Source organism: Aureobasidium melanogenum (genome assembly GCF_000721775.1).
Source record: "Aureobasidium melanogenum CBS 110374 unplaced genomic scaffold scaffold_24, whole genome shotgun sequence".
In the NCBI taxonomy this organism is placed as follows: Eukaryota; Fungi; Ascomycota; class Dothideomycetes; order Dothideales; family Saccotheciaceae; genus Aureobasidium; species Aureobasidium melanogenum.
Genome location: NW_024470076.1, coordinates 418,077 through 445,793, shown reverse-complemented (window position 1 = coordinate 445,793; position 27,717 = coordinate 418,077). Strand labels below are relative to the sequence as shown.

Here is a 27,717-nt window from a genome sequence, read left to right as displayed (position 1 = left end):
TCTTAGAAGAGTAGGGTAACTTTATAGAAGGATAGGGTAATAGTAATAGCGACGACGATATTAGAATTAGCATCATTCTACTAGATAATTAACATGGAATGGAATCTTAGCTAGAAGTAGTGGAATGGAATGGAATAGAGCCGATATTCTACCGATTCCATGTATCGTCCACTCTGCTGATGCAAATCTTTGGAAATTTCGAGATTGTATATTTTGGATTCATGAACTCGACAGGCTCTACCCTAAAACGCCGTATTATTTTACCCCATCCGCCGGATTGTTCGTGAAGGTCTATTGTTGCTTGTTCTGCTCGGCAGCGTTGCGATCGTGCTCGTCAATGTCCCTGTGAATGAGTGGTTAGCTACGATATAGAAAGCAAAGCAAAAACACGAGACGTACTGAGCTTCCCAAGGATAGCAGATCCAGTAGTCGGGAAGAGTGACGGCAGCGACGTAGCGGTCCTTGATGACTGCCTCAGGAAGAGTGCCTCTCTTGGGCTTGTCCTTGTTGTGCAGAACGAAGATGGAGAAGTTGGTCTTCTCGGCGGTGCGACCGAGCTTCTCAGTAGCAATGTCGACATCCTTCTGCAGCTCGCGCACGGCGTACTCGAGGGTTGTGCGTGTGTCGTCGACCTCGTCAACGATGAGAATGTTCTTGCCGATCAGGTTGGCCATCTCGAGCGAAGACAGATCCAGCCATTGTGTGCGGGTGACCTTTGTGCCGGGAACCTCTTCGGGAGTCTCGGTGCCTAGTGTCTCGTACAGGGAGAGACCGATGGCCTGGATGGGGATGTTGGGGTTGCCGGGCTTCTTGAGGAAGGAACGCAGGATACGGGCAGGCACATAACCACCGCCACCGATGGCGATGATGAGGTTGGGCTTGCAGTCGTTCAGAATGCGCTCAGCCGAGTTCTGGCAGAGCTTGTGTACCTGCCTACTGGTCAGCAAAGCGTCCACATGCTCCAACTACCAGCTCGTCTGGCATGCGTGACTCGAGCTTTCATACATCGTTGTACGTGACATAGACTTTTTGCACCATATTGGATGTCAATTGCGCGTATGCGATTACGATGCAAGGAAATGTAGGAATATGCGACAATCAGCAAAGTACGAGGATGTGACAGTTGCTCCAACAATAATTTTTATTTTTCCGCGACCAAGACCATCTGCTGCTCGCCGAGGCCAGGCCCGCAAACTTCAAACTCTGGGACTCTGCGGCCGGCCCCGAACGTAAAGGACCACTCACTGACTCGGTCCTATTTTCTTACACATGCTTGTCTCGTTTAGGCCTCTTGACGTTACATTTGCGTGGAAAATGTTCAATTTCTATGCTTAATTTTTCTAGCACGCTATGCATAATAATCGTGGATTGCTCCAAATAAATCTTCTATCCTAGTCTCTTGCGCTTTCTGTCTTCGGGCCCGTCTTCTGCATCTCGCTCATGATTCGAATCCGCTGTGGGGTTGAGTAGGGAGTGCACATTGCTAGCCATACTACTTCGGCGAGTCCCGGGCGCTGAAGCCTCAACACCTTTGAACGAGAACTTTGGCCCAGGGAGTTGCCATCCGGCTTCGCTACTGTTGTTGGCGTACGATGGGGGCTCGGGAGGTGTAGTCTGTCGGGAGCCGAGTCTAGATGTCGCGCGTGGCAGCTCGTATTGCGCCAGAGTATCCCTGATCTGCTGACCTTCATTGTTGGCCTGGCGGAAAGGAGACGTGGGCCATGCTGCAGAGCTCTGCCCTCCTGTCGAGTAAGGTGAGGTTCCGTGCGCAGGTGGCGGAGGCGGTGGAGGAATTGCATGAGGCGGACCGTTCCATCCTTGTAGTCTAATGTCGGCAGAAGTATGGCGTCGGGAAAGGTTCATGGGAGGAGATGCTGGGCGATGCTGCAAGGATGGCTGGCCTGCAGGCGCTGGTGCCGGTGGAGGTGGAAGCGTGGAATAAGTTGGCGGCGGAGGTGGCGGTGGTGCAGGCTGCCTAGACGAAGGCGATGGTGGACCAGAGGGGCCACTGAGGGAACCAAATCTATGAGGTGATGCTGTCATATGGGGTGGCATGGGTGCTCTGAAGGAAGAAGTGCGAGAAGTCGGTTGCAACGAGGGTCTGCGAGAAGCATCCATTGCTTGCTGACGGGGGGAAACAGGAGCGCCATGATCGTAAGAAGGAGCAGTCATGTACGGGGGACGAGTTGGCTGCAAGTTCTCGTGAGGCACTTCGTGTGACCTTAGAATATCCGCGTTCCTGTTGATCTCGGCGCGTAAGGCGGACACATCTCTGTGAATGGCATTCTCCGGATCAGGTACCATTCCCAGCAGCTGAGAAGACAGCTCTCCGCTCCACTAGTTTGGCGTCAGTGACTGATAGACATATTGCTTGCACAAGACTCACGTAATGACATCTTGCCAATCCCTCGGACAACACCTGGCATTTGGCGCTGAGATTGGCATATGCATCTTCTGATCTTGCCAACCTCGCGTACACGTCCTGGAGGTTGAACTCCAGCATGCTAAGCCGAGCCTCGACAGGATCCGGCATTGGAGGCTCCATTGGTGCGCCAGGAGGAGGTGGCGGCGGTGGCTGAAGCGTCATTTTGGGTGTCGCATTCGAGAATGAATCACGATGTATTAAAGTATGCCTTGAAGCTCGGCGTTTGATGTCCCTCAGGCCGTTCAGATCGCCCCTTCTGAAATTATTGGCGCCATGTTTGAACTCCCATAGAGGTGAATCGGGAGATCCTGTATGAAAAACGTCGCTGACTGTTAAGTTCGGCGTTAGCTCGTGCTGGCCGATCAAAGCCAGAATTGTTACCTTTATGAAATCCGTACATGTTTAATTGACGGACGAATGAGGAAATGTTTGTATGCTTGAAGTATGACCTGACAAGAATTCAGCATATTGTTAGAAGCCTGGTGCACTGGAAAATGTTGCTTACGCTAGTACTTTGGAAAATTCAGTTGAAGGTGACATGACAAAGCTTTCGTTTGTGCTGGACCACGAAATCAAATGCTGTATACTCTGGTCTTCGAGCATGCTGCAGAAGAGTCAGCCATTGCAGGCCTTCAGCGAAGGGTAAGAGCAGTACCTGTATAGTTTATGGATGAAAGCTGCACTGATGGCTTTGGGCTGTTGAGCCGCTGCGGCAGCGCCGACTGCGTGTTGACCGACGGTTCCATTTCGCAGGTTGGATTGACTGTCTTGGTCCACAGAGTTGGCAGATTGCATGGTCTGCTTGTCGCCCCTGGGACTGGCATTCTGAGAATCCCTGGCGGCGTTGTCGGAACTTGTATCCATTGGGTCAGGAGAAGCGTCCGAGTCTGGAGCGCTGGTTGTGAGGACGGGGACCGGCAGGGTTGAGGATTGAGTCGAGTAGTTTGAGCTGAAATGGATATGGCGAGCCGGCTGCTCAACAGTCGTCATGTCAAGATGCGCGGCAGCAGAGGGTCGTTGGATTGACGAGCACAAGTCGTGTGGCGGGTCGCAAGTGGCTCAGCGTCAAGGGGATGGATAATGTGTGCAGTCGGTCCAGGAAAAGCTATGTTTTCTGATCTAAATCCGTCTCTTTGATACAGCAATGGGAAGCGGCGTCGTGGTCGAAGGTGTCGGGAGTTGCGACTGTTGCGCGATGAAACGCAAAGGGACAGTGCAGGGAGGTCTGAGATGATGGGAAATCAAGGACCAAGGACCGAGAAGATGCTAACGTCGAAACGTTTTTCGACGGCCCTCGGCGAGCCGACTTCTGTTCTAGAACAATGGACGAAGTCGAAGAGGGTGGGCGTGGGGTTCACACGGTGCAACACGATAGTTCCTCCCTAGCTCGAATTTGCCGTCTTACAATAGATCGACAACGAGTCTAAAGGTTCGATGGCGGCAAACGCAATCTCTTCAGACAGCGACCGAGCTGCTCCAGGTGACGCGTCCGAGTACGGCCTCGAGGTACTCCGTGTCTCCTGCTTGTATCCGGATCACGATGGGCAAGAGAATGGATGCGCACCTGCCAGCGGAATGCGGTATTCTGTACTGTAGGATTCAGTCGGCTAAACTGCTAAGACAGTCTCGGCAGACAAGTGGGAAAGAAAAGAAAGGAAAGAAGAGGAAAGAGAAGGAGAAACAGAGAGGAAGAACCGCAAACTTGAAGACGCCAAAGCGATGAATGGTTAGCTGCTATTCAAAAGCTCGTCTCGGGTCCGTCTTCCCCTGTGGCTTCCCGCGCAGGATGGTTAAAACCTGTGCACGATCCACTTCGCAGATCCTGGAAATAATAGTCCCACCAGCTTGTTGAATAAGAGCCACAAAGCTCAACAGCCACCACCCGACGGACGGATACACCCTTCCTTCCGCCATACGCCTCTACCTTGACCATAACTCAGACAGTGTCCATCGTACTAGCAGCATTGCGCCTACACCTGGCTCCGGTGACAATTCAACTATGGCGCATGAATTCACCCGAGTCATTCACCAGACAAAACCCGCAGCACATGAGTTTACCAGTGGGGTAATGCCTCGGCGTAATACGGGCAGAAATGCGACTTCTAAGCGCAGGGGAGTCCTGTTCAACGCGTCGGACCCTGAATGCTCGTTTGATCATGGCTATCTACTCTACAATCACGAGCTTCTCAACAAGAGTGGACTTCTGGTTGTGAAGGAAAGGGTACTCACCCGCCTGACCTTGAATGGGCAAGCTTTTCCATGCGCTCGGCACAAGCTCTCTGAGAGACCAAAAGAATCACCAAAGACTTTTTCGTTTGACGGAATTGCTCGATAGGTAGAAACTCACCATTGATCAGGGTCTCTGGCTGCTTGGTGAATGCTAGATTCAATGCGCAAGCCCCTAACTTGGGTCTTGATCTTTGTACACTGCCAACACTTCTTACGATGACCGAAGCATTTATTAAACCGGGTCATAATTCCACGAAGCGAGAGATTGTCTTGTATTCATCAATTTTCAATTGAGCAACATGCTAGACTTGTCTGGCCCTTTAACGCCTTGTCCCCCGCTCGAAGCATCCTTTTACAAGTCTCGTTACATGCTACAATCGTGAATTCCCTGAGGTCCCTGTTCGTTGTAATCTGTCCTCGTCATATATCCCTTGCTCAACCCTTGATCTACCATGAAGAGAACCTTGGCAGCCACCTGAGCTCCAAGGAACACTGCTTCTTCGTAGCCCGCGTCTTTCCATTCGGGGAAGTACTCGGGCATCTTGGCAAGTTTCACGCTCGTAGGGGATTGCGCATGTGAAGTGTGCAAGCTGTGAGGCATGTGTGCACCGGGCATGCCACCGTTCATGGGATTCAACTGGGGGTTCTGTGCCGTAGTCGCAGCATACAACAGAGGGTTGACTCCAGAGCTCAAGTGTGGGGGTATTGAAGGCTGGGGAGTGTTGGCACCGGTTGCCATTGGCGTCGAAAGGTTGGATGGGAGCTCTGATGTGAAGATGGTAGCCGAAGATGGGGAGATCAGGTACTTGGTTTGTAGCGTGTTCAAGAGAGCTTCCTTGAACCCGCGAACCTTTGATCCATTACCAACAATGATAAGAGAATCCCACAATTCGCTTCTCTTGCCTACTTCCTCCACCGAGGAAACAGTGCGATAGATGACATCGGCCAGTCTATCGAGCACACCACCGCTGGCAGCTTGGAATCGTTCAATACCAACCTCGGCTTCGCGGCGGATTGCTCCTCCGTGTGATTGTTGCTCATCGTGGGTACTATCGGTTGTTGGGCGATCTGCGTCACCCGCGTCCACGTCGTTCTTCTTTGCAGGACCAACATCGACAGCAGCCTGCATGTCTGCGATTTGCTTGTCGCTGAAGTTTTGTTGCTTCATGGCATCACGCAAAACGTGGTCCTCATATATGAAGGTGTTTTTGACTCTCTTCGAGTTAGGAAGCCTAGCAGGCTTCGCGCCAACCGGGCCAGTTTCTGTACCTTTTTTCTTTGCGGCTAGCCTTTCAGCCTTCTCCTTCTCTTTACGTTCCAAGAATTCGTTCATGTTTCCGCCAGTGACAATGCTGGCTATATCAAGCACGCCCTCGTTGTCCTCACCGTCCTTCTGCTCGCTGCCGACTTGAGTGCCAGGACCCGGACCTAGAGGTGTCTCACCAAGAGCGGCAGTTGTCGTTCGCTGGTCAGGACCGGAGCCTTCTGCGCCAGTGCTGGCAGCGGCGGCAGGGTTAGATGGTTGATCAGAAGGTGCTGCGGCAGTTTCGGTAGGTAGGTCACCGTCAAGAATCTCACAGATGGGACTCTTCTTCAACTGCTCACAAACCTCTTTGGAGAAGCCCCGCGCAGAAAGAAGTTGGAAGAGACGCTCTGTCAGGGCTTCTCCACCACAGTCAGGCACGCTCAAGGCACGACCCGTGTCGTGGGTCAGGTAATCGTAGATGGCAGTAACGTCAGCCTTTTCGTAGCCCACATCGACGATGGTGGCAGTTGGTACACCGTAGGCGTACAGTGTGGCCGAAGCAGCGTCCATCAAACCAAAGGCTGGAGGTTTCAGTTTTTCGAAAATGAATTGAGCGATCTTCTCGTGCTCCTTGGGAGTCCATATCGGCTGAGCAATGAGAAGGATGGCAGTGTGGAAGGGAGGATTGATGTTGCGATAGACGTTGTCGATCAAGGCGAAGAAGCAGTCCCAGTCGACAATTCGGCCTTGTTGGATTGGCCAGATGGCGCCCTGCTCGGACAGGACGTCCTCTTCGTACTCAGGCTCGCTGTCGCCATCTGCTGGAGGGACGTCTTTTCGGCGGACCTTGTTTGGTTCGAATTCGCCAGGCTTCTCAGCAGGAAACATGCATGAGCGCACTCGGAAACGCGCTGGGGTCAAAGATTCGGGAAGGCCAAGCTGCGCAAGAGTTGTTCGCGAGCCGGGCGCGATGATCTGGCGAGCGCACAAGAGGTGAGCGAGTGAATTGATATACAATTAGCGCGGACTAGACTCACTAGGATCTGCTCATCTTTGAAAGGCGCCATTGGTGCAATTGGCAGTGGCTGAAAGTTCAGGGAGCTGCCCGAGTCGGACGTGTTTGCTTGTCGCGCTTGCGAGCGAGCGTGACAGCAGCGAGACGTCCGTGCGCGACTACCCACCTACCTCTTTAAACCCGCTATGTCCACCTAGACCCTTGCTCTGCTCCGCCCTTCGTCATGTCTATGCAAGCCATGTTATGCTCTTTCTTCTCCAGCTGTTCTTCCTGAACGCTTCCTTCTACTTGTAACATAGTTCTCTAATCACTCCAGGCACCACCATGTCAGACATCAATCTTCAAGAGGTGCACGACTATCTGGTCGATGTTGCAAAGCAAGCAGCCAAGATCATCACCACTGCGCGTCCCACTACCGCGGCCGCAGGTGAGAAGAAGAATTCTGTTGATTTGGTCACCGAAATTGATCAAAACACTGAAAGTCTCATTACCAGACTTGTACACGAGAGATATCCCCACTTCGAGTGCGCGCCAATGTCACCATGATTCTATGCTCAGTTTCTAACACACTCTCTCAGTTTCATGGGAGAGGAAACATACAAACCTGGCGACCTTCTGACTGATCGCCCGACTCTGATTTGTGATCCTGTGGATGGAACCACCAATCTAGTCCACAGGTATCCATATGTCAGTATCTCCCTGGGACTCGCCATTGATCGCAAGCCTGTTGTCGGTGTTGTCTACAACCCCTTCACCCAAACCTTGTTCTCCGCCATCAAGGGCAAGGGCTCCTTCCTGTCTGATCCTTTCCACAATCACGTACAACTACCTTTGAAGGAGCCGGAACCTCTTGCTCTTGACAAAGCTCTTCTAGCCGTGGAATGGGGGAGCGATAGAGCAGGCCACGACTACGATGTTAAGGTAAAGACTTTCCGTAATTTGTGCGCTAGTCCAGAAGAAGGCGGTGCTATGGTGCATGGTATCCGCTCATTTGGTTCGGCTGCTCTGAATCTGTGTGGTGTTGCTGCTGGCCACCTAGATGCCTATTGGGAAGCAGGATGCTGGGCTTGGGACGTGTGTGCTGGCTGGATCATCCTGGAAGAAGCTGGAGGCCAAATCGTTGACGCAAACAAAGGCAACTGGCAGCCAAGAGTCGACGAAAGACGATATCTGGCAGTAAGGAAAGGCGAGCGTCAAAATGCTTTCATCGAAGAGCTCTGGAGTCATGTTGCAGGAGACCTGAAAGTCGGCATCTGAGCTCACTTCATTTTCTTGGCTACAATGTGACATTCTTTCAGACGAGAAAGTCCAAGACAATTTCAGTACTCAAATGGGAATCTTGTGTGCCACGCTCCTCCAATAATCACACCGCAAAATCAGCTGCGCAATTGACCCGTCAGAAAAACCATCCTGCAAGACTAGAAACTGCTGTCCAGACTGCAACTCTGGCACACCAACTACACTCTTGTTCGTCAATTTGTGAGCGTCAGGGTCTCCCGTTGCAAAGAACGAAGCAAATGCTCCAGCATAACCTTGGTATGTGAAAGGATCAGTTTGCTGAATAGAGTTGACTTGGTTCCACTGCCGACTGTGTGAGCAAATTTTTCTAGACAGACAGGTATCAACTCACATAGATCGTATCAGAAGCATGTTTGGCTGGCGAAATGGTGTACTCGCCAAGGTAAGATTTCTTGTGGGCAGCACCTGCCATCCAGTATGCAGGACAAGCCAGAACTGTGTCTCGGAAGATAAGACCTGCCCGAACATAGGTAGTATTGTAGTTAGGCAACCCTTCTGCCGACCCCTGCGCCGGATACAAGGACAGTACTCTCGATCTGTCGTGGTCCGACAGCCCTGGTAGATACCCCTTCAACCACTGGACAAGAGATTGAACCGATGAGTTGAACGATCGCGAGCCAGAGTTTACCCCATCTTCGAAACCTGGAGGGACGAAATTTTCGCCTTCATGCAGATTATACATGCCGAATCCGTAATCGATGTTCACATGACTGTTTGAAGTGGCAGAAGAGAGTGGCTGAGTCAAGAACGTACCGTCAATAACAGGTGCCCATGTATAAGACGATGTGTTGTCGGTATGGCTTCCTGAGATGATCAGTGAAGCATCTCGGATGGTCTGCACATCTACTGTTTTCAGACACTGCAGTGAATCTGGTCCAGAGCAACCGGTAAGGTTAGCCAGAACGTCGTAGAGAGCCTGGGCCTGAGGTGCGTTGTACTTGTAAGTCTTCGGCCAGAAAGGCGATGATGCCAACGCTTTCGAGAACAGAGGCGGGCTGATCCTTCCATTCTGAGCTATGACTTGAGCTACCACGCTACCGCCTCCAGCAGATTGACCCCAGATCGTGACGTTCTTGGGATCGCCTCCGAAGGCTGAAATGTATTTGTGTGTCCATTCCAGGGCGGCATGTTGGTCTAAGAGCCCTGGATTGAGATCAGACAGCGGATCTGCAGCAATCTCTCTGCCTGGGAGTAGTCCAAAGGCGTTGACTCTGTAGTTGGGGTAGACGAAGACGAGATCGTTAGAACTAGAGACATTGAGCACTGGGTAGCCTAGAGAGAGGTTAGCATGTACTGCTTCGACGAATGTATTTGCAGCAGAAACACGCTATCTCTACTATCTCCTTATGGTCATGCATCATTGTGTGAACTGAGACCTTGAATGTCTTGCTGAGGATTACGTACGCACCTGGTGGAGGCACAGAGAAGTAAGCACTGCCTTGTATGAACCCTCCACCATAAAAGACCACAACGACTGGGCGAAGTGGCTGTGCCTTAGTCCAAGGTCTCGAGTATAGTCCAAGATACAAGCAATCTTCGGATCCATTGACTGTTCGCTGAGGGCACATGTCAAAGGGCTGTGTCGAATTGTAAGTGCCATTGTTGACAGGGACTGGTGGCTGCGGTCCTCTGAAACGATTTTGACCAACGGGAGGGGCAGCGAACGGTATCTTCTGCCAATAGCTCAGGTTATACCTTGCTGAGTATGATCCTTCAAAGGTTCCATAGTCTAGCTGAGCCTCCAAAGTCGGTGCACAAGCACAAAATGTAATCAAAAATATGATCATAGAGAGACATGGTCTCGGTAGTAGTGCCATCATATCCTAAGAATTCTTCCAACAAAGGTTCATGGAATTGGCCATTGTAACATATACTTGCGATTGTTCGGTATTCGGACAAACTGCAGTAATAGCCCCTCTTTTCAGATCCATCACAGTGATGCGTGAACTTCGGTGGCTATTGAAAAGATGGGGTAAAGATGGAGGAAGGTTCGTAAGTCGGATGAATTGGGGCCGAGACTACCTTTTGTACCTGTCCCAACTTACTTGATCCTGTGACTGTCTGGTGCAGCTCAATTTCTCGAAAAACCGTGTGGAGAACATGCAGAAGGAATGTTCGTGAAATAATGTGGTGTCATGGCCATTGACTGAAGGACAGTGGATAATGTAGTCAGCAATGCCCTAAAATCTAGTATACAGGGGTATCTTAAAACGAAACCAGTACGCCGTTCACCTCGCAGTTTCTCTATGATGCAATATCCTCCACTCTGACGAGACCGTTAGCTATGCCCGCGGCGATCCAACCGCCAACATGGAGATTTGGATTCCAGGACATGGACTTGATTGATGTCTTCAAATCGTACACGGTCGAGTATACTGCTCCGTTCTCCCGATGAGTGAATGCGTCTTCGGTGTTGAAGAGTTTTATCTCTTTGCACTTGAATCCTTCCAGCACTCGACTGATCTCTTGCGGCGTGGAATCTGCTTGGCTCTTTGTGCTTGTGGCATGATCTTCAGGCTCGTTCGATACGTCTGTCATGAGTTCATCATCATTGGGGGTGCCGATGTCAGTAGACTCTTCAGTGCTGCGTTGTCTCCATTCATGAGTAAACCAGGTTTGATTCCAGATGGGTACCTTGTTCTCATAAGCGCGACGCAAAGGGTTGTTGCTGATGGCCTCGCCGCCAATGCATCCGGCCATAACGAATGGATGCACAGGGCTATGAGCAAGACATGCCACCGAGCTTTTGTAGCGCGTGAATGAGATCTGACGGAAGAATCGTCGGATGGGAAACGCGACGAGAGTGAAGTTGTCGTCGACTGTAAGAATTACTTGGGCAAACTCATGCCACACGAGAACAGATCTTCCAACACGCGAGCGACTAGCTCTCACTGTCGCGGCAGGAGCCATGGTTGCTTTGGAGGTCATCTCCATCAGGTCCGTCATTTGAATGTGGCCTGACATAGAAGACGAGATCATGATATTGGGTCGTGAAGGGTAGCATGTTGTCACGTTGAGTATGTAGGTCTGTGATATCGAAGAGTAGATGATAGGCTCTGCGTTAGAATTTTGCTGATCCGCTGTTGACGCGGTCTGAAGCGACGATGGAATATTCCAGACACCAATACATCCATTGGCACATCCAGCAATCACGCTGGTCGAGCTGAGCCATGTCATGCATGTGCAGATCGTGTTGGGTGGCTGAGCAGTAAACGCTGCAGAACTGACCAGCTCGTACTCTGTTTCTCCAGCATCCTTCGCTGTAACAAAGACGTTCAGTACTCTCAGGGCACCATCTGCCCAGATGCCAGCCAACAGACCCAGGTTTAATCGCTCTGATGCCTGTTCGGCTACAATATGTCGAGGCATGGGGCACCATCTGAATGTCTTGACATCTCCCCATTCAGAGCAAATGACTTTCCGCAGAACCGGGGCGTATGTAGCATCGATTCGTCCCTGAGAAGTGGCACGAAACTCCCAAATCTGTATGGACGACTTTGATGGTGGTCGTGGTGCGAAGGCTGGTGCATAAGGAGCGCTGAAATTCTGCTCTTCTGCATCGGAGCCTATCAAAGGCGAAGTTGTGACAGCCAGGAATTGCCTAGAACCTGAGAGGTTAGGTGCCCATTCTAGGTGTTGTATCTTTTCGCCTATGTTGAGCATCCATCCGTTCCTTTGCGATTTTGTGTCTTGTGCGAGTGCCGGTGTATTAATAGATGGTGCCTGTGGTATCCAGGGGTCGTTCAGATCGAGACTTGCATGTAGTTTAAGCTTGAAGAGAGTTTGGCGCTTATACGGGCCCATGAGAACCTGACAGGTCGGATGTGCAGCCGGGGATATGTAGACCTGAGCCTCTTGAGAAGACAAGAAAGTGGTCAGCTGACGAGACCTGAAGGTTTGCCTGCCGCCTTCCTTCTCATACCAGTTCCAGCCGTCTTGCGACTCAGCCTTTATGGCTGCATCTCCATGATAGTAACTTGTCGTGAAGCCACCAAAACCACCGGCGTTTGCTTCATGACTCGGAATTGTTAGCTCGGCGCCCCATTTGTAGTGAGATTTGAGAGCGGGCATCTGGTCGTCTTTGGCAGGACCGAAGAAGAACAATCTCTGAAGCTCTTTTGAGCCACGAGCAGCAGGTTCCAGCAATCCACGAGGATTGTACCTAGGGTCGCCCTTCATCTTTGCGATTTCGTCGAACTTGACCTTCTTGAAGCCACGAGTGATAGTTGGGGCATCGGCTTCCAAGCCACCAATAATTGACTCTTCGTCAGAAACCAGGTCGTGAGGAGACTGATACTCTTCTTCATCTTCTTCGGCGGCACCATCGGCGGAAAGATCATCGTCCGGTGGCTCAGGAGATGCATTAGTATCCATGTGAAAATCATCGTCTTGGTCGTCATCCGGCGTCTCAACAGACAATGGGATCCCATCACCAATATCAAGCCCTTCGAAAGCGTCGACTGTGTACTTCTTACTAGGCTGCCTCCTGCGGCCAGATTTGCGACTGGGGGCCTCCATGATCCATAGAAGCTCGATGTACCGGTACAGTCACAAAAATCGGTGTTGCTGATGAGTAGCTAATTTGTTTTGGAAAGTGAATTGAAATCAAATATGAACCTGGAAACACCAAGACCTCCGAGAGAACGCCATACTTTTCTTATACAACACCAATCGAATCATTCGCATGGCCAGAAACTGAGAGTCACTTAACAGCTTGAGATACGAATCTCTGTGACTGACCGCAGATCATTTGTCTATTTCAAGCTTTGTAGATCTCGTATATGCCATGGTCATTCACTGCCATCTGCCACAGAGCTGCGGTGCCGCATAAGCAGCTGGCTGTGTTCTGTAAGGTATCGTGCCAGCGTCGGCTCGGGGCGCGTCACGGATCAATTTGGCAGTCGCGACGCGGCCCTCGATTGTAGCCTTATCCTTCTTATTCGACCATATCATATGGAGCATAGTCCGGCGTGGCCAGCTCACAGTATCAATATCCAATGGCCCCAAAACCAGAACGGATTATTACCGACTTCTTCAAGCCATTCGCCCAGCCAAAGGTCAAGCGGATAATCGCTGGAGAGGGAAGGAGCGCGTCAGAGCCCCAAAACGCGACTGCCGCAGCCACCAAGGTGCAGCAGCAACAGCAGCAACAGCATAGTGCAAAGTCTCGTTTCTCCCTGCCGCCCGACAGATCCGTCTCTTCGACGGTTCGCAACGCAAAAATCCTCTCTTGCAAAGAGACAAGCATAGCCGATCCCATTCCTACGCCAATACCTTCTAGTCCGCCTCTATACCATGCACCTACCTCACGCATTCCACGAGAGCTGAGCCCTCTCACTTCACCCGAGCCCAGCCCTAGCCCTGCTTCACCTCCACCAACAATCCCGAAAAAACAGCCAACCATGGATCCTTCTGTCTCTTCATCATCTCTCTCGAGCCTCCCAATCAGCTCGCAATCTTCGAGCAAACGCATTATTCGCGACGGCATGCTGGCTGTGACAAACTCGGACTCCGATAGCATTGATGCCGATTCAGATCCCCTGGATGACATTGACGAACTTATTCGACGGAAGCGCTTGAAGATGACCCCACCCGCAACATCTTCGGAGACTCCACCACGTCCTTCTACCTCTGCACGTGAGCTGAGGAGCTCCACTCGGCGCGACAGGATCTCAACTTCCAAATCAAAGCTGGTCCAACCTGCTCGAAAGAAGTACAAGTTCAGTATGGCTTCCTTGGTCGCTTCTCACAACAAGGATGCCAAATCCATTCGAAAGATCCAAGAGTACGAGGAAGAATACAGGCAAGAGATGGATTTGACAGCACGTCAGGAACACGAGCTTAGGCAGGCGTCTGACATGAATGCTGAAGAATTTGCCTCCCACCTGCAGGTAGATGACGGCGACGATGAGACAAGAGAGCGTGTCGTGCGAGCGATTGAGCGCAACGACGTCCTAGAAAAGAATGTTCAATATCCTTTCTTCAGACATGCCGACTCAAGAACACATTTATCCAAGCCATTCCCCAACATGGCTCTACCGAAGGACTGGACAAGGTCGTTGCAAGAGTCAAAAGCTCGGGAAGAGTTGTTCAAGAGCGGATTCGTGGCAGATATGGCTCACATATCTGCTCTACCTGACGGAATTGTGCAATGGATCCTGTCTGAGCTACTTCAAGACCTCGAAGGTAGCTTGGCTAGCGCCTATGTGAGCATTCTAGAACACTCGTTTTCTAACTCTTCTTTTTCGACCGACCATCTACGCAAACAGTTTCTTTTGCGAGCAGGTAGAGAGGATCTGGAGCCAGATCTGTTCTCCGACATGTCGTCGAAGCCACCTCCTGCGCATCAAAGACCTTACGTAGAGGTAATTCCTCTAAGGCTTGACTGGACATGTATACTCTTGACAAGACTTGCGACAAGGTAAAATGGCCATGGCATTTCTGTACTGATGGAGGCTGAGCTGACCGTCATGACAGATTGCATGTTGCTGAAAGAAGGAGCTGGCTGACACCCTTGATGCTTCTTCTTGTGGATCCGCAACTAGAAGAGAAGACGGAAGCCCGAACAGCTCTCCAAAGTTGCATTGTGAACTTGCTTGAAGCCGATGCTGCACCCGCTGTCCGAATTGCAACAGTATGTCGATACGCTGTCTTGAGTTTGCATAAAAGCTCGTGCTAATCTGTACTTCAAGGTCGAACACGTTGGACAGCGCCTTCGCGCACACATTCCAAATCCTATCTTGATACAACATCTGATTGGATCTCTTCCTTCAAACACGGCGGCATCACATGATTTCAAGCGGCGTATAGGGTTGGCATCATTCCTGAAGTCCAACGTATATCTCAAGGACAATCTTGATGACCTGGCGACCATGAAGACTTTGACGCTGTTCCTTCACGAGAACAGAGCTTTCAAGATTCGAGACAACACCGACTTCCAAAAGTTGGCAGCTCGGTTCGACACACTAAACGTAGCTATTGGAGCCGGTTTCTCGAAATTCGAATTCCGCAACGAAGCGACGGCCAAAACCGATAGTCCAGTAAGCATAGACAGGACGACATCAAGATTACCGGTGTCGGATGAAGAAAGTAACTTCAATTCCGCCATAGATGGATTAGTGGCAGAATTGCGATCGATAGCGTTCAACATCCGAGACACGGGAGCCACGCACATGCGAAGAACTGAGTGCAAAACGGCGATTGAAAAGCTGTCGTACAGGCTCGAGTTCGCAGCAAGGACAAGGCCGAAGCCCAAGAAGGGAATATTCGGAGCAGCTGAGGGCACAAGCGATGTGATTAGAAGCTTCGTCGCGAGACGTGAACAGGATATGGTTATGGGAAATGGGATCGACAGCAGCCGCGGTGCTGTCTAGACGATCCTATTGGCGCAGGCGTAACGATAATGAACAAGAGAGATCACAAGTAGACGTAATGAGGTATATTGCGTACAAGACAGAAAGCAAAAGAAAAGCGATATCTACAGATTGCGCTGGCTCCGGATACCTAAGTATGCAAAACAGGAGGTTGGACAGAGATTAGTAGTAGACGATGAGACGAGAAGATTTAATCCTTGAACTTTCTGTTCTTGTTCTCGCCGAAAAGAGTGGCTCGCACGCTAGGAAGAGCCTCGGACTGGAGCAGACGAAGACGCTCCTCGAAAGTGTTGTTGATGTCGATTCTGCCGGTCGAGTTGACAACAATGACACCACCGGATCTGGGAACAGTTAGTGAACAATCTCGGTGGTAGATACAGGTCTCGAGCATACGTCTCTTCGGGCAGCTTGTCCTTTTCGTCAATGGAGATTTCAAGGTCGCGACCGCTCATCTTGTCCTTGTACTCTGCCTGAGCAGCGTCGGCAGCCTTGCGAACAACATCATCATCCTTTGACCTGCAGCGGAGGGTGATCTTGGACTCGTTCAGGGCGTAGAGACCCTCGAGAATAAGGTTCTTGAGAATATCCTGGTACTTGTCGGCATCGGTGGTGATGTCGGCAAGCTTGTTGTTGGCCTGGTCAAAGAGGTCGTCGAGCAGCTCCTGGCGGGCGCTCAAGAGGCGCAGTCTTGTCTTGTTGGAGAGGGTGGACTTTGTGATTTGTTGGGACATGGCGGCCTGCTTGAACTTCTTGTCGTACTGCGAGTCGATGGACTGGGTCTCGTTGCGGACGAGCTGGGACTTTTCAATGGCAAACTCCTCGTCGGCCTTGAGGTGGATCTCGCGGGCCTTTTCCAGGGCTTCTTGACGGATGAAGGCAGTCATCTTGCGCAGCTCCGAGGCGACCTGTTTGGACGAGCTCATCAGAAGGGCGTCGCAGCTTGACAATTGGACGGGACGAGTTACCTGGTCGTCGGACATGGCGTGGATTTGCGACATGGCGGCGGTATTGTGTGTGTGGGTGGTGTAGGAAGGGGATAAACTTGTTGGACAGCAGCGATACGGGAGGCTGTAGATGGGAATTGGCGTCTGGAGCGTCTTGGAGTGACGTTGAAGCGGGCGCCGTCTCTCCACAATCAGCCAAAGTCACCAGTGGCCAGTGGAACGCCTGTGCCTGTGCCTGTGCCTGTGCCTGTGCCTGCTGTGCAGCCACGAGCCCAAACACGCCCCATGTCGCATCACTCTGCTCTGACTAGTCACCGCCAGACGACAGCATCAACAATCAAAACAGCGAGCCCCTCGGTCGAGTCTCTCTGCTGCCACATCCCTCGCACCACCATGTCGCTGCGACCGTCTTGCTAATACACCACTCCTCGTTTCCCCGGACTACGACTGCTTCTCTCCCGTCAACAACCATGTCCTCGCTGTCTCCCAGTGCCACTCTTGGCGTAAGTCGCGTCCAACCATCTGTCACTCCTACCACCTGCCTGACCCGCTTGTCTAGCTGGGAATCGTCGTTGGCCTCATATCGACATGCGTCCAGTCCGTCGGTCTTACCTTGCAGCGCAAGTCACACATGCTCGAGGATGAAAAGGACCAACACCTCCCCCGCCGCGCCCCATACCGCCGCCGACGATGGCAACTCGGCATGTTGCTCTTCCTCCTCAGCAACATCGTCGGCTCCTCGATCCAGATCACAACTCTACCTCTACCTTTGCTCAGTACCCTACAAGCCTCGGGTCTGGTCTTCAATGCCCTCATGGCTACACTACTCCTCCACGAACCCTTCACCCGTCGTACCGCTCTAGGCACCCTTCTTGTCGCTGCTGGCGCTGTTCTGATTTCCCGCTTCTCCGCTCTCCCCGAACCATCCCATTCGCTCGATCAACTATTGAAGCTGCTGGTCTTTCCTAACTTTGTTGTCTGGATGACCCTGACGCTGGTTCTGGTCCTTGCCATCTTGCTTGCCGATTCTACTACCTCTTTCTTCATGACCGCCCAACAAATACAGAGACCACGCTTCAGGTTGTTGCGTGGTATGGCATATGGCCTTGTGTCCGGCGTTTTGTCTGCCCATGCTTTACTTCTGGCCAAAAGCGCTGTAGAGCTACTCGTGCGTACTATCGTCGATCACAAAAACCAGTTCGATCGATATCAGTCTTGGCTTCTGTTGCTGCTCTTTCTTCTCTTCGCTCTTACCCAGCTCTACTACCTCCACCTTGGTTTAAAGCTGGTCAGCACAAGTATTCTGTATCCTTTCGTCTTTTGCGTCTACAACATCATCGCAATCCTCGACGGTCTCATTTACTTCCGCCAAGCTGACCAACTATCGCCACTGTATGCTGGTCTCATAGCTCTGGGGACGGTTGTTTTGTTGGCAGGTGTGCTGGCACTCAGCTGGCGGCTTAGCGAAGAAGATGCGGCCGCAGTACCCGCAGGAGGCGAGATTCCTCACTCTGCTTTGGCACCTGGCATGGGTTTCGTTGATGAACATGAACACGAAGACGATGGCCGACGCTCTTCAGAGACGGCACCCTTGATGCGAAGGCACACGTTACGGGACTCTGCCTTGCTGATTGGCCAGCAACGCAGACGAGGTAGCAACGCTCGTGAAGTAGAAGATATCTGGGATGAGTTGGGCGATGAGGAACGTTATTACGGCACTGTGCCTCGCCGTGAATCTTTAGGCTCAAATCCAGAGGCGGCTCCGTTACTCGACAATCGACGACGGCCGCCGCCTCCCAAAATGTCGAGGTCTATAACCGACCCTCCGAACCACGCGCATTTCAGAAGTCGCTCCGAGCCGCTCAAACTCGATGTAGCGGCGTATAGACACGAAAGCATATCCAAGCAGCTTGTGGATTGGTGGCGTACGCGCTGGAGAGGGCAGGAGCGAGACGAAGATAATCATGTCGACAGTCGGCATGCTTCATAGATGATCTCAATAGTGTTCTTTACGAAGGATTTGATGTACACCATAATGTGTTGGTTTTCAATTTTCTTGATCGTCGTTCCTATGTGCTTAAGCGTGGATACATGTAGCTACACAGTCCTTTTCAGGTTAGTAAACCATGTGGTGAGAGGTTGAAAGGATGATGAGGAAGATCAGGATAAGTACAATATATCTTTGGGACCTCTTCTTGTATCGTTGTAGGGTAATGTCTGAATTGTCAAAGACACAAATGCTCTAAGATCCGAGACGCAGCTGAAGACAGCCAAGAACATGTCTCTGAGCAAATGCCACTCTGTTTCACATGTTATTGAGCGTTGCATCTCTACATGCATGCATATCTTGCATAGGCAGGGTGTGCCTGGTGTCTCTCGGGATATAGAACTCAAGAGACTGTCGCCTTTCACATCTTCTGTGACATGCTCAAACAAGTCGAATAGCAACGATAAAGTCCTTGATTCTGGTTTTGGATATAATACACGACCCATAAGCTGACTGAAAGGGCGACCTGACCTGTCTCTTGATTTTTGGTGAAATGAAAAGCAAAGTAAAACATGGGTCAGCCGTGTAGAGGGAAAACGACACCATTGGTGCCTTTTTCTTGCAAAGACTAAGATGGAAGCCTTGGAGCAAGGCATGAAGCGAAGGAGAAAGGAAATGGGGATAAAACAGAAACCAAAGAAAACCAGCCCGATGCTACGCCGCAGTTCGCCTCGCCCAACCAGCTCTCCGAGCATGGCAGTTCGTTTCATCAACCCATGGCACCAATAAAATCACTCTTCGGTTCCCGCGTCGCACGTGTCATTATGTCGGAGCAATGATAAGAGAGTTGACGATTTGTGTATAGTCTCTCGACCGTCCCCTCTATTGGTGTCCGGGGTGACGACCAGGAATGGGTGCGCCAGACATGGGGTAGGCACCAGTCTGTTGTTGCTGGAGATATGCTTGGTAGTGCAGAGCTTGCTGCTGATCGGGTGTCATTGCGTATTGGTTGGGGGGCATGCCAGCGGCACGAGGTTGCATGCCGGCAGCTGGGGCAGGGACGTTGGCGTGTGTGTCCTCCGGAGAGTCGACAGTCGATTCACCGTCGACACCGTTCGAATCGGCGGGTTCGGGAGCGTTGAGGCATGCCTGACAAGAGGGTTAGTGAGGAAGGCGACCAACATGTTATTGTTGGTATATGCATACCTGGATCAAGTTCTTGCCCTCGGCCTTGGTCACCAGAGGCTGGAGCTTGGGGGTAGTGAAGGTGTAGACGAGACCAGTCTCTGACACAACAAGAAGAAGGACTTGAGTACCAGTGAGGACAGACAATTCGTAGGCCTGGATTGGAGCTTGTCAGTAAGGCCCAAGTTGGGACGAAGTGGTGCGACACGTCGCGTCGCGTGCGAGGACTGGGCGACGACGAACCTTCTTCATGATACCAGCCTTTCTCTTGGAGAAAGTGATGTGACGACGCGACTTGTCTTGGATGAACTTGATTTCGATCTTTCTTCTCTCGCGGCCAGGCTTGTCGTCGTCGTCGTCATCGTCGTCGGCGGGCGCAGCGTTGGAGGTGCGCTGTCTCTTGATGCCTCTCTGTTCGGGCGCAATGCTGTCGTCATGACCAGAAGGGGACTGACCTTCCTGGGGATCTGTAATTTGGTCTGCCATTTGTATCGAGCGATGCGGGGAGAGACGGATTTTGGGTGTGATTGATGGATACTCAAGTGGATGTATGAGAAGGGTTAGACCCAGGGAGCGCTCCTGCCTCTCGAAGTATGAGTGCCCTAGTCGGACTCACTTCGCCGTGTGCGGTCCGAGCGTCGTCATCTGCATTCTTCCAAACCACCGTAATTCGGCTCACGCAAACGTGTTTCTCGAAGGCTGGCCGCGTGCAGTTTACCCTTGACAGTCCTTACTGATCTTCATAAGGTTCATTCAGAGACTGCGACCAGAACATTCTCATCCTTAAGGACTTATTTTCTCTCAACTAAAAGCCGACTGTGGCGACAAACCCAGTGCAACACTTTAGACGCCACATCAACGGAAACCGGTACACTGCATACCACCATCAAAACAAGAGTGTAATGAATAATGCCGAGTGCATTTGCGCGCGACTGAATGTTCGACATTGCTCTGTCAGATTACAAACAATGATAGATAATCTTGTGTCTACTTACTCTAGCAACCTGCTCAGAGCCGTCTTGTGTATATAGACTTCTCAATACAACATCCTGTCTCCCAATCCTGAGCTTCTTTGATAGATTAATGTGGTGATGCACAAGGTCCTAAGGCTGGAAAGCAGCTGCCAGTGAGGATGCTCTGCGTATCTTCAATCGGTCAAACCTGCCAGACTCAAATCTACCAGAATGGCGAGAAGCTTTCATGCGACCACCAGACAACGCTTTTTGTATCGAGTTGATCGGTCAACTTTTGCTCAATAGTCAAAGAAAGTGAACGAGTCAAGTCACCAGTGGACCGACTTTGTGTTATGCAGTTCTGCTCAAAGTGGACACATTATTAGTACAAAACACGAAGAGCGCGTTAGACGTGCGATCGTCGTGTTTCTTCTTCCATCATCGTCGCGGCAGCAAGGACCCTTATGCAACCAAAGTGAATGTTGATCTAGCTACAACTTTCGACTACACACATTTTAGCACCTCATCTTTCAATAAGTCACTTTACAGTGCCACCACTGTCACTATTGTACCTTCTGATCCTGCCACTATTGACATCACCAACACTTTACCATTGCCCATTACCACTTGCATCTGCAAAAAGAAAGGCGCAACCAAGACCACGACATCCTATCACGCGGTCATGAGATCTTGACCAGTCTTCGCCCCAAAGATTTACCAACACAGATGCGTATTCTGACCGACGTCTCGTAAACTTCGCAATGGCCGACGTCGTGGCAGAGATAGAGTAAGATAAATACATTGCCCTGCGCTGTGGTCGTATGCTGACCTGATTGTTCAGAGATCTCAAAGCCCTCCCCAGTAGTCAGCACTGGTTCTGCCCGCGCACATCCGATGATGATGCCTCCGTGTACTTCGACGAAGACAATCTCAACCCAGTACCCCAGGAAACAGAGACACAAAAGAAGGCCAGACATATAAAGGTTGAAGAGGCGCGGCAGTTGAAGAAGAAAGTCTTGCAGGCTTGCCAGATCCTTGCTTTCGATGGAGAGACGGCGGTACAGCTGGGCGCTACTCTCAAGAGCTTGCTCAAACTTCAGCTTCAACGCTGCACTGTTTGTGTACGCGAGTACCATCGTGGACGACAGGAGTTGAAGCATGACCTCGAAGCGCAGTATGACGCGAATGTCGTGGCTTCTTTCATGCAAGTGTTCGATCAGATGAATACTGAGCGTATTGCTGCCGGCCTCGATAGCGCTACCCACACCCTTCTCGATCTTGCTCCCCAGGAACGCTCCATTGCCAGTCTGCCTCAGGAAGAGATGTACGCTCTTTTCGAGTCGATGCATTGCACGGCCTTCCTGAAGGACGAGTCTCTACTTCAACAACACTTCGACAAGCCCTTCCGCCTCGTCCAGACAAGAAAAAAGATCACCTTGCCTGAATACACACCAGCCCTGACATCTTTTCTGTTCAGCCAAAACAAGGAAAGATCTGCCTGGGCGCTCAGAGGCTGGACCAAGTTCAAGCGACCGATCACTGGAATTGAGTTCGACTGGACAGTCCGCGATGCTTTGAACGCTGCTATGGGCCGAGTCGTCCCCGTCAATATCGACCGCGAATTCTTGCCCATCTTTTGGGAAGGCGCCAAGGTCATTATCGAGAAGCTCGACAAAACACTCATCACACATCACCTTCGGGCCCTAGACATGGACATCTACAAGCTGGCCCTCGATCATTTCCAACTTCTGTTCGATGGCTACGGAAACATTGTCAGCAGTTTCACTTCTCTCCTGAAGAAGTCACCAGGAGACGTCTGGGAGGCTCTAGCTGCTGTCCCTCCACAGGCTGTTGTAGAACAGATTCTCAACAGCCCTTCCATTGAAAGCCCCATGATGACCACCGAAGAAGACAAGCCGTTACAGCTCGAGACCCTTCTGGAATGGATTGATCCTTTTGTACAGTCCATCAAGCCTGCGAACCTGGCTCCTGCATGCCGTGCCGTACTGCAGCAACTCATGTCGAGACTACAATCAGAAAAGTACTCGCGTTATGCGCAGACAGTCTGTTGGCGTAAAGGGTTACAGGTTATGAACACTACAATGGAGATCATGAATCAGACCAGTGCAGGCAGTGCTACTGTGGCAGACTTACTTGAGCTTGTTCGTGTGCATGTTATGACGATCCTGGAGAACCTGCACAGTTTCAAGGACTCTCCAGCACACTCGCGCGAAACAGAGCTTGGGCTCGACGTTGTTCGAAATGCTCTATCGCTCGACTGCCATTCTCTGGCATCCATACGTGATGCAATATTGCAACAAAAATCTCTCGGGTTCGATCTCAATGTCTCATCACTAGCCATTTGGAAAGCAGCAGTGAGAAGCATCAAACCCGGCGATATATCCCTTGCATCGGCCATATTGATTGGCACAAGCCGTCTTATACTTTTAGAACCGCTTGCTCCTAAAGAGTCTGCCAACGCTCCAAAGCATGCCGAGAGCTGGAACAATGGCTTTGAGCGCGCCTCGACTTACATTACTGAGCTCTTTGAGAGATTACAGGACTTCGATCCCAAAGAACTTCAAAGCTTGATGATCAGCCCCGGTGCGTCTCAAAGTCTCTTCTATGCGGTGTTCTCTGGCCATGCTGAGATCCAGCAATCTGCGGCAACAGTCATCAAGAGCATGGGCTCTCAGGACTCTCGTAGAGAAGCCGTAAAATACCTGATGGAGAACTTCTTTGTGGTGACGCTCCGATCCATCGCCTCGACTCTCCGCGGAGTGGCTCGAAGCCACATGTTCTCGCCATGCAGGACTGTACTCAAATTGGGCAGAGATGTTCTTGACTGCCTCTGCAGCACTCAAGATGGTATTCTACGATCCCGCAAGCTCAACATGGAGGAAGTTCAGGCCACTGAGAACACATGGCAAGCTTTGTGGAGCGTCATAGGGTGCATGTTCAGGTATACTGAGCAATGGAGTCTTGCTGGGCATGACAAGAACATGATGATCGAATTCTGCCGAGACGCTATGGATTTTGCAGACTACGCTTTCAACCAATACAGCGTCATCGCAGGAGCATTGCGGGACGCGAATTCTGCATCCGGCGACAACAAAACTTCCCAAGAGGTCGAACAAGGACTACTCCAGATGCCCAGAGATGCATCTGGCCATGTTACAAAGTGGCTGCGCCTTAGAGACGAGTATCTGATCAGCAAGGCCGTGAGCATTACTTGCGAGATCATGAAGCGTCTTGAGTCGGTCGACCTGCGACTGCCCGAGGATTCTACAATCTATGTCGATGATGTTCTTAATGGGACCGTCAAGACCAGACTCAGCATGTCTCAAAAAGCCGAATTGCGTCGGGCACTAGAAACTCACATTGGTGTCGGATCCGAGATCGAAGAGCAGAGTGCGGCCGAGATATCCAAGCCCCAGAGGCAAGGCTCTCTTGCGTCCTGGATTACGTCTGGATCAGGCACGACAGACACATCTTCAGCAAGTAAGCCTAAGAGAACCTTGGATATGGAAACTTGGAGAGCTGCCGCCAACGAGTCAGCTCTTAAGAAAGCTATCTCGAGCGCCTCGCCAACCGCAGAGATGCTCAAAGCACGTGGTGACTTCGCTAAGAAGTCTGTTCTGCCGACCAGAACTCCAATTGCACAGCAAGATCCCAACAACTTCAGGCTCAAACGCCAGCAAGAACAGGAAGCCAAACGCAAGAGAGATCTTGCGGCTATTGCTGCTGCTAAGAGAGAGGGAGGCTCAGGTTTACAAGGCATCGGCCTGGAAGGGAAGGACCACTCGACCAAAGGTCAAGGTGTTATGGTCTCCTCGGATGAGAGCAGCGATGATGAAGACGATCAGTTGGACGCAGAACTTTTCGGTGTTAAGCCAACCAAGAAGCGAGCTAATACCGCGAAGAGCGATGCTGCTGGCGCCATTGGTTTAAAACGCGAACAGCGTAACCAACCTGTCAGAATTGAGAGACGTGTCCGTTCTGCCAAGGATATGCGAGCTCGACTTGCTCCAGACCTTGCACCCCTACACAAGACGATTTTGGGCTGGGACTTTTTCTACGAAGGCGACTACCCACCAAATTCGAAAGATTGGCAGTTCCAGAAAGTTGCCAACTCGTTCCGCCATGTTGCCGATTATCAGGAGACGTTCCGTCCGCTCCTTATTCTCGAAGCTTGGCAAGGCTTTGTCAAATCAAGGGAAGAGAGTTCTTTCAAGCCTTACGAGATCAAGGTCGTAAACAGATCCAGTGTTGACGCTTTCATTGAGATCAGCAGTTCTGTCACTCATGCTGAGAACAAGGAGATCCAGATCTCGGAGAGTGACATCATACTGTTCTCGATGTCCAACAATCCCACTGCAGATGCTGAGGCAGATCACTGTTTTGCTCAGGTTTACCGCACGCGCCGTCAGAAGCAACATATCGAAGTCACGTATCGTGTGATGCCGGGAAGCAACAACAGCATGATGTCTCATCTCGTACCTGGCAGTCTCATACACGGTACCAAGGTCCAGTCGATCACGCCTTTGGAACGCGAATACGGTGCCTTGCTCGGTCTGCAATACTATGACTTGTGTGACGAGATCACCAAAGCTAGACCTTCGCCCTTACTGGACTATACTGACAAGCAGTTGGCACCCATCGTCAACAACTACACACTCAATAAAGCACAAGCCAAGGCTGTTCAGTCTGCTGTCCAAAATGATGCCTTCACTCTCATTCAGGGCCCTCCGGGTTCCGGCAAGACCAAAACGATCGTCGCGATCGTGGGTGCCTTGCTTAGTGACAGTCTTTCCGACAAGCAACTGGGTAGCAAGATCGAGGTTCCCAGGGGTGGTGGTACCTTCCCAACGAACACGACTGCGTCAAAGAAGCTCTTAGTGTGTGCGCCCAGTAACGCAGCCGTAGACGAACTTGTGATGAGATTCAAAGAAGGCATCAAGACGCTCAAAGGAGTCCACCGAAAGGTGAATGTCGTTCGTGTCGGTCGTAGCGATGCCGTCAACAGTTCTGTTGTCGATGTGACGATGGAAGAGCTTGTCAATAAACGCTTGGGATCTACCAACAACGATAAACAGGCAAGGGAACAAACTCAACAACTCATGAAAGAGCATCAGAATGTGTCTGAACAGGTTCGGTTGACTCGTGCAAAACTGGACAGTGGGGAGGTCAAGGGCAAAGAGCTCTCGCAACTCCAAGATCAGTTCAATGCTCTCCGAAACCGCAAGACCAAGTTGGGGACGCAGATCGACAACGCCAAAGACAACGAGAACTCGGCTGGTCGAGCGGCAGAACTCAACCGCAAGAGGGTACAACAGTCTATTTTGGATGATGCTCACATCATTTGCGCTACTCTGAGTGGTAGTGGCCACGACATGTTTCAGAGTTTGAACATCGAGTTCGAGACTGTCGTGGTTGATGAAGCCGCCCAATGCGTTGAGATGAGTGCCTTGATTCCCTTGAAATACGGATGTGCCAAGTGCATTCTTGTTGGAGACCCTAGGCAGTTGCCTCCAACGGTCTTTTCGAAAGCTGCCTCTGCCAACAAGTATGAGCAGAGTTTGTTCGTCCGAATGCAAAACAATCACCCGGAAGCGGTGCACCTGCTGGATACTCAATATCGTATGCACCCCGACATCAGTGCCTTCCCTAGTGCAGCCTTCTACGAAGGACGTTTGTTGGATGGAGATAATATGGCAGGTCTTCGGAAACAGCCTTGGCACGCCAGTGATTTACTTGCGCCATATCGATTCTTTGACGTCCAAGGTCAGCACCAAGCCGCACCTAAGGGACACTCTCTCATCAACTTGGCGGAGATTGAAATCGCCATGCTTCTCTATGAGAGGCTCATCAGTGACTACCGTGATCATGATTTCAAGAACAAGATTGGCATTATCACGCCTTACAAGTCACAACTAAGGGAATTGAAGCAACGCTTTTCAGGTCGCTACGGTCTTGATATTACGGAAAGCATCGAGTTCAATACCACGGATGCGTTCCAGGGTCGTGAGAGCGAGATCATCATCTTCTCTTGCGTTCGTGCATCCGCTACAGGCAGTGTCGGATTCCTGTCCGATGTTCGTCGCTTGAACGTTGGTATCACTCGCGCAAAGTCAAGTCTATGGATCCTTGGTAATTCAGACAGTTTGATGAGGGGTGAGGTCTGGAAGACGCTACTGGATGATGCTCGGGATCGCAATTGTTACATTACAGGCAACCTTCACGGGATGCTTAAAGCACACTCTTCAAAGTTCCCCGCCAAGAAAACTCCTCTGATCAAGCACTCAAAGGTGTCTGCCTCGAACGGCAGCGGAGGCGCCAAGCAGAATGGCAGTACTGGAATCACTACCAACAAAGTCCAAGGTAACAGTACCAACTCCAAAAAGGAAGCCGATGGTCAGAAGATTCAAAAAGAAGCCGATGTTCAAGCAATGGAAGGCGTGCGCGTCAAGTTGGAGGATAAGCTTGCCAGTATGCGCACGAAGAAGGGTGAGGAAGATGTGGACATGGTCGATGCAGAATCCGCCCGGAGTGGCGCTTCCACGCCAACAGTGAACAACGAACCTGTTTCTGCTCCAGCATCCGTCGCATCGGGACCGGCTGCCAAGCCAAAAACATATCTACTACCAACCACGACCACACCTCAGATCATTCGCAAGAGGAAGAAGCCTGCGGACCCCTTTATGCCTCAGCCTACCAGAAAGCCGAGGAAGGATTGATTGATTGATTGGGCCAACATTACGGAGCATTTTTGGGGCGTGACAAGGCTAGCACGGCGTTATTCTTTTCGATATGTACTTTTTGCATGACATGAGATTCGACTTACAAGGCTTGGAGAAAGGTAAGTGAGCAGATTGTGTATTGGCTCCACACTCAGGCTCCACCCTTGCTTCCACGTGTGACACTTGACCGTGACCTTTGTTCGAGGCACTGAAAGCCGTGCGCCTTGTCATTCAATGGCCTACTCCTCTTGTAATACCATGGGATATTCCCGAGCCAGTCCCTACGGTCCTTGCGTCTATTGTCGCGGCATCCTACATGCA

The 27,717-nt window shown here is 51.1% G+C and overlaps 11 protein-coding genes across 11 annotated transcripts; 4 read left to right on the top strand and 7 right to left on the bottom strand.

The window, feature by feature from the left end:
* Positions 1-291: 291 nt before the first annotated feature.
* M437DRAFT_56507 (PRTase-like protein) lies at positions 292-1,038 on the bottom strand (the record flags this gene model as incomplete). The annotated part of the gene is made up of 3 exons (XM_041023062.1): positions 292-343; positions 400-929; positions 1,006-1,038. 3 exons carry the CDS (start codon positions 1,036-1,038, stop codon positions 292-294), a joined length of 615 nt encoding a protein of 204 aa, XP_040876722.1.
* Positions 1,039-1,386: 348 nt separating this feature from the next.
* On the bottom strand, positions 1,387-3,220 carry M437DRAFT_56721 (uncharacterized protein; the record flags this gene model as incomplete). The annotated part of the gene is made up of 5 exons (XM_041023102.1): positions 1,387-2,337; positions 2,387-2,754; positions 2,807-2,874; positions 2,931-3,029; positions 3,081-3,220. The coding sequence occupies 5 exons, from the start codon at positions 3,218-3,220 to the stop codon at positions 1,387-1,389; spliced, it is 1,626 nt and encodes a 541-aa protein (XP_040876721.1).
* A 1,798-nt stretch (positions 3,221-5,018) lies between these two features.
* On the bottom strand, positions 5,019-6,967 carry M437DRAFT_56582 (actin-like ATPase domain-containing protein; the record flags this gene model as incomplete). The annotated part of the gene is made up of 2 exons (XM_041023076.1): positions 5,019-6,875; positions 6,938-6,967. 2 exons carry the CDS (start codon positions 6,965-6,967, stop codon positions 5,019-5,021), a joined length of 1,887 nt encoding a protein of 628 aa, XP_040876720.1.
* A 272-nt stretch (positions 6,968-7,239) lies between these two features.
* M437DRAFT_56241 (inositol monophosphatase) lies at positions 7,240-8,172 on the top strand (the record flags this gene model as incomplete). Its single annotated transcript, XM_041023014.1, has 2 exons — positions 7,240-7,439; positions 7,494-8,172. The coding sequence occupies 2 exons, from the start codon at positions 7,240-7,242 to the stop codon at positions 8,170-8,172; spliced, it is 879 nt and encodes a 292-aa protein (XP_040876719.1).
* A 69-nt stretch (positions 8,173-8,241) lies between these two features.
* Positions 8,242-10,001, bottom strand: M437DRAFT_56424 (carboxylesterase; the record flags this gene model as incomplete). Its single annotated transcript, XM_041023051.1, has 3 exons — positions 8,242-8,496; positions 8,546-9,486; positions 9,623-10,001. 3 exons carry the CDS (start codon positions 9,999-10,001, stop codon positions 8,242-8,244), a joined length of 1,575 nt encoding a protein of 524 aa, XP_040876718.1.
* Positions 10,002-10,458: 457 nt separating this feature from the next.
* Positions 10,459-12,393, bottom strand: M437DRAFT_56504 (uncharacterized protein; the record flags this gene model as incomplete). Its single annotated transcript, XM_041023061.1, has 1 exon — positions 10,459-12,393. The coding sequence occupies one exon, from the start codon at positions 12,391-12,393 to the stop codon at positions 10,459-10,461; it is 1,935 nt and encodes a 644-aa protein (XP_040876717.1).
* Positions 12,394-14,108: 1,715 nt separating this feature from the next.
* Positions 14,109-14,432, top strand: M437DRAFT_13466 (uncharacterized protein; the record flags this gene model as incomplete). Its single annotated transcript, XM_041018713.1, has 1 exon — positions 14,109-14,432. A coding segment is annotated over one exon (324 nt), but the record flags the coding sequence as incomplete, so codon positions are not given.
* A 1,345-nt stretch (positions 14,433-15,777) lies between these two features.
* On the bottom strand, positions 15,778-16,585 carry M437DRAFT_56244 (putative ATP synthase subunit E; the record flags this gene model as incomplete). The annotated part of the gene is made up of 3 exons (XM_041023015.1): positions 15,778-15,928; positions 15,981-16,492; positions 16,553-16,585. 3 exons carry the CDS (start codon positions 16,583-16,585, stop codon positions 15,778-15,780), a joined length of 696 nt encoding a protein of 231 aa, XP_040876715.1.
* Positions 16,586-17,090: 505 nt separating this feature from the next.
* On the top strand, positions 17,091-18,521 carry M437DRAFT_56629 (uncharacterized protein; the record flags this gene model as incomplete). Its single annotated transcript, XM_041023084.1, has 1 exon — positions 17,091-18,521. A coding segment is annotated over one exon (1,431 nt), but the record flags the coding sequence as incomplete, so codon positions are not given.
* An 879-nt stretch (positions 18,522-19,400) lies between these two features.
* On the bottom strand, positions 19,401-20,189 carry M437DRAFT_69006 (MADS box transcription factor Mcm1; the record flags this gene model as incomplete). Its single annotated transcript, XM_041025207.1, has 3 exons — positions 19,401-19,667; positions 19,725-19,859; positions 19,947-20,189. 3 exons carry the CDS (start codon positions 20,187-20,189, stop codon positions 19,401-19,403), a joined length of 645 nt encoding a protein of 214 aa, XP_040876713.1.
* Positions 20,190-21,417: 1,228 nt separating this feature from the next.
* Positions 21,418-27,393, top strand: M437DRAFT_87582 (uncharacterized protein; the record flags this gene model as incomplete). Its single annotated transcript, XM_041028663.1, has 2 exons — positions 21,418-21,443; positions 21,498-27,393. 2 exons carry the CDS (start codon positions 21,418-21,420, stop codon positions 27,391-27,393), a joined length of 5,922 nt encoding a protein of 1,973 aa, XP_040876712.1.
* Positions 27,394-27,717: the final 324 nt, after the last annotated feature.